Genomic DNA, 11,361 nt, shown 5'->3' on the forward strand with positions numbered 1-11,361 from the left:
GATATTTCCACCGGGAGGCCTCGAGCAACGACGCGGAGAAGACGTTCCTCTGGTAGGGCGTAGGTATGGAACGAGAGTCCCACTGCCCTGAGGTGTCTGGTCACTGTGCGGAAGTGATCCACAGTGGTGAGGTGGATCCGAATGCCCTGCGCGGTGTTTTGCGCTTGCGGGCAGGAAATATTCTGGCTGTCCAGCCAGGGCGATACAGGGTGGAGGCTTGGCAGATATCGGGGCAGATATCGTCAACTATCCATTCTCTCCTTTTTACTCTGCATCTGTAGGTTTTCCGACCTTTTTTGAAACAGATTAAACTTTTCATTTACAACCTATCAAAATTTTGATAGAAATTATATATAAAATGTTTGCATGATTTGAGCATTGTTTCACAATAACTGCATGTACCTCGCGCATAACCTGCAGACCTTCGGCGATAAGTGGCATAACCTGATGGAGGGGAGACAGTTGAGCCTAACTGTCTGTTCAATTTTGTGGACCTAACACCCAAGATGCGTGAGCTCGGTTACCGGCACCTCACCATGCACATGCAGCAATAGAGGAAGCAGATCCTGGATAACATTCGTTCATCAGGTATTCATTTTCTTACACACCAGAAAGTGATGGGATGAACTGGAATTACGTTGTTGTAAGTAATAAGGGTTATGTTTTGATAACTTACGTCTACATAATATGAATTATAAAATTGTACTAATACATCATTACTAAATACAATTTTACTAAGAAATATCCTCGTGTAGTTTATTTCCAACAAACATAACTGATATCATCTATATTATCATGATTTAGGAACAACACACAGTAATATCCATTTAAATATCGCGTAAAAATTTTTACCCCCTATAACGCGGAAATTCTTAAGTTATATTTGTGTTATGTATTTATAGTGATTTGTACAGTTCATAATCAATTTCTTAAGAACCATGGGGCTTATAGTTGAAATTTAGTAGGAATATTCCTTTGATACAGTAGTCTGCTAAGGATGACCATGACCATGACCAAAGAGAATTGTCGGGGTGTTCATTAACTGTTTATAATTTTGGTGTCTTTACAGATCTAAATTGCATTGTGGTGAAGGATGTCCTCGGTGATAATGCAGAAGCTGCTATAAGGCAATGCCTTCGCCAACTGCATCTCCTAAAAAATGTTTGGATTGGAGTGATCCCAAGCAGCGTTTTTATAAAGTATTTTTTTATGTCCTTTTAAATATTAATTTGAGAATATTTAATTAATAATTGTTTATACCAAATTCATTTAAAATTTAAATAATTTTAGGTTAATGGCAACATTGATTAATATGTTCATTGACGAACTAATACACCGTGTGTGCACCGTAGAAGATATATCGATGAAAATGGGAAAACAGCTAAATGAGATGTACAGCCTTGTTGTGCAAAAAGTACCAACACTGTTCCCGGTAATTATGATACTACAATATGCTATTTGTTCATCAAGAAGTTTTATTAGTTTTAGTAAGCAGTATCTTTCTATAAGAATATATTCTTTAGTACTATAAAACTAAAAGATTAAGTAAGAATAAGTATTAAAATCACTCATGCCTCTGTTACGCATGGGGATAAACCATATTACACATTAATAAATAAACTATTATAAATATAGGCTCATAACTAAAAACTAAAAGAAAAAATCATAGAGAAAAGCATAGTACATAAACCAATGTTATTTTTCTTGTTTTGACATTGACATATTATTGGATCAAAGAACGTCAAATTTTTGTTTAATAACCTAATAACAATTTACAATTAAACTAAATTCTCACAATAAAATGGTGATTATATATAATTAAGATGAAAAGTATTAAGTTAGTTAGTTAGTAAGTTATTCTGCTACGTAGCAAGCCTTCTTTTCCACTGTGCCGTACTATTACGACGAAAAAGAAAATACCAGATCCGGATGAAGAAGAACAATTACCAAGTAAATAGTTTAATCAGAATAAATTAATTAATAACTAATTATTGCGAAATTAATACTTATGAAATATTTCTTGAAGTGATTTTAAATAATAGCTATTATTTTTTAAATTTACTAACATAGCATCTTGTTTTTTAGTATTTCAGTTCCCGGTTAGTAAAAGCTCCCATCGTCGCGTTTACGTTTGGGGGTTGGCAGAAACTGGTGCTCTGGGTGTACATTTGCCCGGCAGAGGTAAAAGAGGCAAGAAGTCTTACAGGAATGATTTCTCCCTTGTGTGGTATCCAATGAGATCTAGCTTTTGTGAGAGATTTGAGTGTAAGTAAATTAGCTATTAAGTACAAAATAATTATTATCCATCAACTTTATGTATAATATTAATATAAACTAATAATGATACAAGAATGTAGCCCTTGTAAAAAAAAAACAATCAAATTAATAATAAACAGACAAAATGTAGATGAAAGATGTGTTTTTAAGGAGTTTTTTTCTTGTTTATACTCTTCAACTATAATACTTTGCAAAGCATAGTCACAATTAAAATAGACTAAAAAATGTTGATGATCAACGTGAGCACTATTAAGGGTTTCAATGTAAAGTAAATTAATTTTATCTTTACCATTCACTGGATTGGGAGGCCACTGTGCTCAGATCGCTTCTGCGAACCCTCCATTCTCTTTGATAGTTATCTAAGTGCGAAAGAATACAATATGTGTAATATTGGTTTTCAGGTAACACAAATACCTTGTGGATATGGATTTACTGTTGCTGCTGTAAAAACTGATGAGCGGCATAAACTTTTTGGCACTGGCATCAATACGGACTCCCAGATTGGTTATCATGCACCAAGATTGGGTCATCCTTTGGAGCTACTAGTCAGTCCGGCACCTATATATATACCATACAAGTCATTGGAAACAAAGGTAAATTGGAACAATAGTATACTTAGGAATCCCTTTATGACATTGAATTAGGAATTGGTGAATATACAGACAAATGAAATTAACTGACAAAGCCCAGCGAATTAGCTAATTGAAGGGGTAATAGGCAGGCCAATTCACACATAGTATATATTACTGCTAGGCCTTAAGATTTAGCTAAGCCTAAAGATGCAGGCTGCTTTCTGTTGGTCTTATTGGAAATCTATGGCAGAGGACTACATTCAACACTAATAGACTGTCTATGACTGATAATGATTTTTGTAGATTATAAAGAACCTAAAAATTTTGCATCAGCCAGACACTAACAAGAAATTGCCTAGTAATTTGGAATATTACCGAATTTCCTACAATCATGAATTGTTTGTTTTGAGCCATTTTATTTTTTGTCTGGATATGTCTGAAACAATGCATGTTTACCTTTCCTTTTCAAAGTCTATAGTAAAAGGTAAAAATTTGGTATTTAGCTAGATCTGATAAAAAGCAGTCTCCTTTTTAAGTGGAAGGTATATTGACTAGGTATATGTAGAGGAATGAAGATAGCATATTTTTAAAAAAGCCTGATTAGTTTCTTCTTCTTTTTACTTCTCTCGACCTTTACTATGTCTTTGGTCCATCTAGTGGGGGGCTACCCATGCTTATCGGCCACATCGGCCATCAGTTTCATGAGCGCTGTGCCTCGCCAATTACCACTTCACTATCAATTCTTGGAGCTGCTGTGATCTTGGTTGTAAAACTCCAAGCATAGAACTCTTGAATACGCTCTGGGTGACCATGAGCAATCTTATGAGGCCTGTTTTAACTGAATCTCGAATGTTTACAATTAATTAATATTTTTTTATAATTGCACATTTTAGTCTTTTACTTCATTAACTGTTTTAAATTTATCTTCTTTTGGCGTCTTAGCTAACAGAAAATTACCATATCTTCTTTTAAATTGACTTGGAATAGATTTCCCTGCACTTTCTCAAAAATTCTTGCTGTACAATGGTTAGTTACATGTGTAAATGTAAAAGCTTTAAAGGGGCAAGTGCATGTACAGGTCTTTGACAAATGTGCCCACTTTCAATCATCCTGTATATAGTGTTCACTTTGAAATATGTTACATTAAATTTTATAACTTCTGGCAGTACAGTCTGTGGAGACAGATAATAATCCGAATTTTGATAACGCTTTTTCTTACTTTATTATCAATATTGTTATGTACTGTGGGTTCTGAATCGGAAGGAAACACCACTGGTTCACAAGGAGTCCTTTATTCACAAATCAGATGGTTACCCTACTTTAACGCAAGGTATACTTTCGCTTAGTCCAAACTTTGCTTCCAAATCACTCAAGAAATCACTGTCCTAATAACTTACCAAATAGTCACTTTGTATCACTGATCGTAGATCTTAATATCTCAAAAAACAACACTGAACTGTCGACATGGGGAGTACACCTATATTTATACTACGGATAAAGTTCTAGTAAGTAGGAGATAGTACTCGGTTAGAATTTCCGAGAGTCATACACAAAAATTTATAAATAACTTCAAGGTTGTGTGTGTATTGTTTAGAGAGTTCTGTAACTCGTGCTTTTTGACAATATTTTATTCCGGAAACCATTGATTTCTGGTAAGGGTGTACTATAGATTAAAGCTTTTAAAATTTTATTTATATTATTATTATAGATTATTAGGTGGGCAGCAGGGCGGGCACATACAGTTTTACTGGCGGACAATGAAGGCGTTTACACACTTGGTAACAACGCGTATGGCCAGTGCGGTAGAAAGATAAATCCAAAAGAAGAATACAGAGGCAGCATGGTATCTTACAACATTAAGAATTTAGGTCAGGAAAATATTGTGGATGTTTGCTGTGGCCAGGATCATACGTACGTAATATAACAAGGAATTCCTCAAATTTTCTTATCTATTTTTCAATCATGTCATTGTCGTAAATTATGATAAAAATTTGCTTTTGAGTCCAAACTAAAAAAATGCACTACTTACTCTCTTTTGTACAAAATGTCGAACTTTAATATATCACTCTTTTTTAGCTCACTGAACACTGCACAATAGCTCATTTGGTTTTAGTGTATCATACACCATTTTTAAAAATTAATAGTTTCACAAATAATAGATAATATAATTGTAAAATAGTAAAAAAAGTTTTTTTAAAACTCAAATAACTACCTGTTCCTGCATAACATATTTCAGATTGGTCACTTTAGACAAGGTGATTAGAAAAAGGTTTGGGAATAGCTTTTTCTCATATAATCACTCTGTGTAACATAGGGCGGTGTGTGTTGGTGGATTCAAAGATCAAAAATCAATGAGATTGATACAAATGTTAGGTGAGCCCTAGCTTGTTTCATTAAGGAATACAGTACAAGCCTATAATAATATAATAATCATAGTAATACATATATTATTAATAAAATATAAAAATTAAAGTATAATCATACTTTTAGGTTATTTTTAACTGAATCAGGCAAAGTGTATGCATGTGGATGGGGTGCTGATGGTCAAACAGGTTTAGGAAACTACAAGAACCAAGCCATTCCTGCTCCAGTTCAAGGTGATATTACCACTGAGAGAATTGTTAAAGTCGCTTCACCGGTGGACTGTGTGCTGGCATTAAATGGTTTGTTTTTACAATTTTTGTTATAGTTTATATATAATTATGTTATATGTGGTAGTCACAAAGGCCAGCTAGTACTGACCTGGTGGTCAGGGGTGTTATAAAATACCACTATTTTAATGTATATACATTCAACACTCTTCTAATATTTTTAAATAAGACTTATAGTGCCTAAATGGCATTTTCTGACTCCACAAGCTTAAGGCGACAAAGCGCAGATGGGTTTTAGTCTAAGAACCCTTTTTAGATGGTGAAGCCTGAGGAATCCCCAGGGAGCCTAGGCTCAGACCACTACATACTACTATTTCACTGAATTGGGATGCCACCAAGTGCTTAGATCTCTTCAGTGGACGCTCATTGAAGTCAAGGGTCAAGGCTCCCCACGAGAGTACCTATACCAGGGTTGTCACTAGTTGATAATAGTCCCCCAACTTGTTCGGTTCCTATTGCCTGACTAATAATAATACCATACCACTTTGGAAAATGTCGTCCTAGAATGTTCATGTTATATTATAGTTGGCATTGATAAAAACTTGATAATTTTTATTGTTACTAAATACATCAGATGTATGCTAATAAAATTATTATATTATAGATAAAACTGGTTGGGTTACAACATTGTTACTGATCATGAAATCAGAAAAGATTTTTGCTTCTTATGAACAATTACATCTTTGTTAGTTATGCTTATTTTAGATAGTATTACTGGTTCCTCATTCTATTATAAATATTACTCTATCTATAAGAAGATTCTATAGGCAAATGAAAGTAACTGATATAGATATTTTTAAAAATTATTAAACATGAAATATACATTTGCAGAGCGTGAACTGTCAAACGCGCGAAGTTCATTGTGAATTATCAAATTTGAATTGTATATTAGGTAAAAATTGCTGAAAATGTATTTAGTATGGAGGATTAAAATGAATGTTACTATTTATTGATGAATTAAAAAACGTTTTACGACATATATATATGTTTTCTGTTTTTGCTTTCTTGTTATAGAAATGTTTATATATGGCAGAATTGGTTGACTACATAATATCGTATGAAGTAGATTTAAGTTTATCGTATGCTCCTTTTTATTTGAGGGCTCCCGTGGGAACCTCGACTTTTGCCGCCAAGCTCTTGGATCGCTTTGGTAAACGCTCCATGGAGTGAGGGCCCCACCAGGGGACCTCGGTTTGTTCAGTTAATCGTTAATAACATTTCGACACAGGGGCGTCTGACAGAGCCAAACCTTGGCTTGGCCGATTGCTATTGCATGGCTAAGAACTGCTGCCATTTTGTAATTCGCTGGCGCTGGGAGAAGTGGCGGTTTTTCTTATCTTTAAATTTGCATAAATTTGAAAATTTTACTAAGTAACTACACAGAAAAAAATAGTCATGTTATTTAGTTTCATTGAAAGTAGTAGTGTTACAATATTATGGAAATCTATATGGCCCAGCACTGGACGTTTTATGATTGAACTGATAATGATGAATCATTATGGACTAAATAACTATATAACTTTAATTACACTCAGGGACTTTCAAAGAACAATACGAGCGTTAATTGATATTTAAAAAAAATTATTTAAATGTAACTCATGTGTTTAATGTTGCAGAACAAGGTGATGTTTTCGTTTGGGGCTTTGGACTGCTAGGCCAAGGAAATGCGTGCAGCAGTCAGCGACTCCAAAGCAAATTCCTCCTGCACTATTTGGAAGAAATGAACTCAACCCTGAAATAGTTGTTGAGAAAGTTGCTTGTGGCATTGGACATTTAGCAGCCATCACCAACCAAGGCGATTTATATGTATGGGGCAGAAATAGACATGGATGTCTAGGATTAGGACACACGAAAGACCAGCATTTTCCTTTGAAAGTCTCTTTCGGTGCTCATATGATGCAAGTAAAATGTAGCGTAGACCATACAATAGCTATGTGCAAACCTTTCGTTTAATTAGTGAATGTTTAAAATTATAGTGTTATTTAATTGAAGTTATTGTTTTATTTAATTTTAGCTGCCACTTGAACCTTCATATTTTATTGTCCGCTTGCTTACCCGCCAATCCTGATTAATGCCAAAACAATCTTTTGGTTTTATTGAACTACAACTCATGCGCCGCAGGACGATGGCAGCTCTTCGTAATATTATTCTTATTTTGACAAATACAGCATTCTGTATGAAAAAGCCATGCGGTCTACTTAACAAAGCCTTATGATTAAAAAATAAAAGAGCCCTTTTTCCTACCTAAAGTTTCCTACTCCTATAAAACTAAACATTTGTCATCTTATAAACCAGTTAGCAATTTATATCCATGAAAATAACAGGTTGTCAAATATCTCCCTTCCGCTTTTTTGCTCTTTATTCAATGCTTTGTAAAAAGTGTTACAGTGATCGGATTTAGTTCAAATATGCGCCGTTTTGTTCGATAATCTGTTTCCATCTAGACGGCAACTTCATAATACCTCCCTCGTAGAAGCCCCCCTCCTTATTTGCGAAGAACTCGGACAGCCACTTTTCACAAACCTCTTTTGAGTTCAACTTTACACCACCAAGGGCGTTCGCCATGGACAGGAACAGATGGTAATCACTTGGCGCTATGTCCGGGCTATATGGTGGATGTGATAAAACCTCCCATCCGAGCTCCCGTAGCTTCTGACGAGTCATCAACGAAGTGTGTGGTCTGGCGTTGTCCTGGTGGAACACTACACCCATCCTGTTGGCCAATTCTGGACGCTTCTGGTGGATCGCCTGCTTCAAGCGGTCCAGTTGTTCGCAGTAGATGGTAGAATTAAGCGTCTGGCCATATGGGAGCAGCTCATAGTGGATTATTCCCTTCCAATCCCACCAAACACACAGCAAAACCTTCCTGGCCGTCAATCCCGGCTTGGCCACTGTTTGGGACGATTCACCGGCCTTCGACCACGACCGTTTTCGCTTGATATTGTCGTATGTGATCCATTTTTCGTCGCCAGTCACCATCCGCTTCAAGAATGGGTCGAGTTCGTTCCGTTTCAGCAACATATCGCAGGCGTTGATTCGGTCCAGGTTTTTTTGCGTCAAATCATGCGGCACCCAAACATCAAGCTTTTTTTTGTATCCAGCCTTCTGCAGATGGTTTAAAATGGTTTGGTGACTAACTCCCATCTCCTGGGCGATGTCACGAGATGCCACATGCCGGTCTAACTCGATGTAGTCCATGATTTGATCGGTATTTGTTGTCACAGGTCTTCCGCCGGCTGGCTTATCCATGGTGTCGTTTTCGCCGATTCTGAATCGTCGAAACCATTCCTCCGCGGTTCGAAGTGATAGAGTACCATCCCCCAAAACACCATTAATCTCACGGAACGTTTCTCTAGCGGATTTGCCTTTAACGAAGGAAAACTTTAAAATAGCGCGAATTTCGGCGTTAGTGAACTCCATGTTTACACGTCTATAACTGTTGAACGCAATATCCAAACTAATCATGCATAGCGTCGTTTTGTAGGTTATGTCAAGACCTTTCAAATTATGTATAGTATTGCCAGATACGAGCTCTGTAGCGCTTTGTACATAGCCGCGAAATTCAAAAGACAAAAAGGCGGAAGGGAGATATTTGACAACCTGTTATATGTAATGCAAATAGTGAAACTCTGCATAATCTGCCTACAACATATCAAAGAAATGTATATTAAAAGTATGCAAAAGAGAAAGCTTGTATCTACATCTCTCTCTAGCACGGCCTGAGTATTTAATTCAGATTTATTTAATCTAGAATGTGTTTTTAAGAATTACAACACCTACAGATATGTCATCGATTTAAATGTATACAATCCAAAAAAAATATAGTGTCGCATAAAAAATATTTTATTTCGTTTCTCTAATTTATTTACATAGATAAAATATGGACTATATACTGCAATAATATTTAAATGTAATAAATTACTTTAAAATAGTATAATTGAAATAATTTTACTCATGGTCTAACCTAATACCACAAACTGGTTTTTGTATTGGACTTCTAAAGCGTTGGTAGGATCATAATTTGGAATGGTATTGAGAGATATCAGGTATGTATGGAGTGGATTTCCTCATATAAAAAAAATGTGAATGGTCAAATAAATCAAATTGGAGGATCTAGATCAGTGTTTACCAATGTGAGGCCCACAATCAAATAGCCCCACATATAAGACATTGAAAAGGTAAATTTAAGACTAAGTATTAATAAAATAAGTTGCAAGCTAACTAAGGACTTGACCTAGCTTAAAACAGGTCCGGATTTTGTTATAGAAGTTGCAGAAGTAATTACTTAGTACTGACAAATGAATGCCACTGCAGCAGCAGTTTTAATACATAAACCTCAATTACTTCTAGACTACTTTGCAATAACACTACATAAATATCTTTTACAGTATAGGATTTATTTATTATACATTTACAATATAAGCTTTATTTATTATATACATTGATAAGGAATACACACATGGAGTTGTAAATAGTATGGTTAACTATAGTTGGCACTTCACAGCACAAGTCTTACATTTCCATTATTGAATGGGAAAGCAGGAACATATCTGTTTAAGATTTCCCATTCAATACCACATTAACTATTGCTTGCATTTGTCATGAAACGGTTCAAGGCTGCGGAAATCTCGCCATGCAGGTGGCAGCAGTGATGTATGGTGCAGATGACATCCACACCGTTTGCAGGGCTCAGTAAACAGGTTTACATAGCTATGTAACTATATCATGAATGACCGGACTGCCAGCTCTGGTAAAGTTGGAGAACAGAAATGCAGCATAGCAGCATGAGCACTCTCCGTTACTTTCCTGAAGATGTTGTGACGGGATTCCGTCCAAAGATCCAATGTCTCCCCATAACCTTTTACCATCACCCACTCCATCAATAATCCTTTAAATGGGACAACAGCTTTTAAAACATGACTCAAGTTGATAGATACAACAGCATTACTAGCAAAAGGTCTAGATATCGTTATCTGCATATCATTATAAGATCTATGTTGTTTATAAGGTTGTCAACTTGTAATGGTGCAACATTATGGTTGCTTTTGAATTTGCTTTTTCGTTTCGTGCCCCCAGAGTTTATATATGAACGTTTTAGAGAGTTCTTAATAAAGTGTGCGCAAACGAACTGTATTCGTGAATCTTGTCCGTCCATTTGTAGCTGTTGACCAGCTGAGTGTACAATGCTTGGCGGTCTTGTGTCGTTTCTTGACTTAAATACGTAGTATTACCTAGGTTAAAAGGATCCGGTATTGGCAAACCGTTAACTGTCTGATCCAAGTCTCTAAGGTTGATGTTGACACTATTAAGAAGTTCTTGCAACTCAACAAGAAACTTATCTTTGCCATCTTCTCCGTGATCAGCTCGCAATCCATTTGAAAGAGTTTCGAAAACATGGCTCACACTCGAGCGAAGTGTACGGAGAGATGATAGGGCAGAATTTAACTGTTTTACGTTTATCGCCTGATTCATTTTTGTTTTATCTTTATTTCATTTCACATATAAAACTACATATATAATTCGAAGAAAGCAAAAATAAATAATGCAATATTGACGGTAGTGATGTACCAGTACCAATATAATCGGAAATTATAATCAGAAATAGGTTAAATCTATTACCGGTATTTTATTAACCAAATTATTGTATTTTAAGACCCAGTATAAAAAACATTATTTCAAATGTAAACGATAAAATAATTGCTGTAGTTACAGTGTAGACAATGCTTCTAGGACTAAAACGTGTGACATGTCGGAACTAAATATCACTTGTTTTGCCCATTTTTAGCAAATGCCTCCTTGCAGCTATTTAAACATAGCAAAATGTAAATTGATAAAGAAATATTTCCAGTAACAAAAGCTTA

General features: G+C 35.6%; 1 protein-coding gene and 1 pseudogene across 1 annotated transcript; one reads left to right on the forward strand and one right to left on the reverse strand.

Moving 5' to 3' along the window:
• Window positions 1–1,369: 1,369 nt before the first annotated feature.
• LOC137927564 (RCC1-like G exchanging factor-like protein) lies at window positions 1,370–7,491 on the forward strand. Its single transcript, XM_068771341.1, has 5 exons — window positions 1,370–1,432; window positions 2,679–2,870; window positions 4,558–4,760; window positions 5,340–5,512; window positions 7,117–7,491. The coding sequence occupies exons 1-5, from the start codon at window positions 1,370–1,372 to the stop codon at window positions 7,239–7,241; spliced, it is 756 nt and encodes a 251-aa protein (XP_068627442.1). The 3' UTR covers window positions 7,242–7,491.
• Window positions 7,492–9,485: 1,994 nt separating this feature from the next.
• LOC137927580 (mediator of RNA polymerase II transcription subunit 27-like) lies at window positions 9,486–11,033 on the reverse strand (annotated as a pseudogene).
• Between the last annotated feature and the right edge of the window lie 328 nt (window positions 11,034–11,361).

Source organism: Battus philenor, unplaced genomic scaffold (genome assembly GCF_028537555.1).
Source record: "Battus philenor isolate CCGP_79_NKW_IND1 unplaced genomic scaffold, ilBatPhil1.0.hap1 SCAF_34, whole genome shotgun sequence".
NCBI classification, from domain to species: Eukaryota; Metazoa; Arthropoda; class Insecta; order Lepidoptera; family Papilionidae; genus Battus; species Battus philenor.

What these genes read in the sequence shown, in the direction of transcription:
- LOC137927564 (XM_068771341.1), top strand. Translation starts at nt 1,370, where the DNA reads ATGGGAAAACAGCTAAATGAGATGTACAGCCTTGTTGTGCAAAAAGTA. An exon ending in ACAAGTCATTGGAAACAAAG is followed by an intron (nt 2,871 to 4,557) that starts GTAAATTGGAAC and finishes TTATTATTATAG; the next exon opens with ATTATTAGGTGGGCAGCAGG. An exon ending in CTGTGTGCTGGCATTAAATG is followed by an intron (nt 5,513 to 7,116) that starts GTTTGTTTTTAC and finishes TTAATGTTGCAG; the next exon opens with AACAAGGTGATGTTTTCGTT.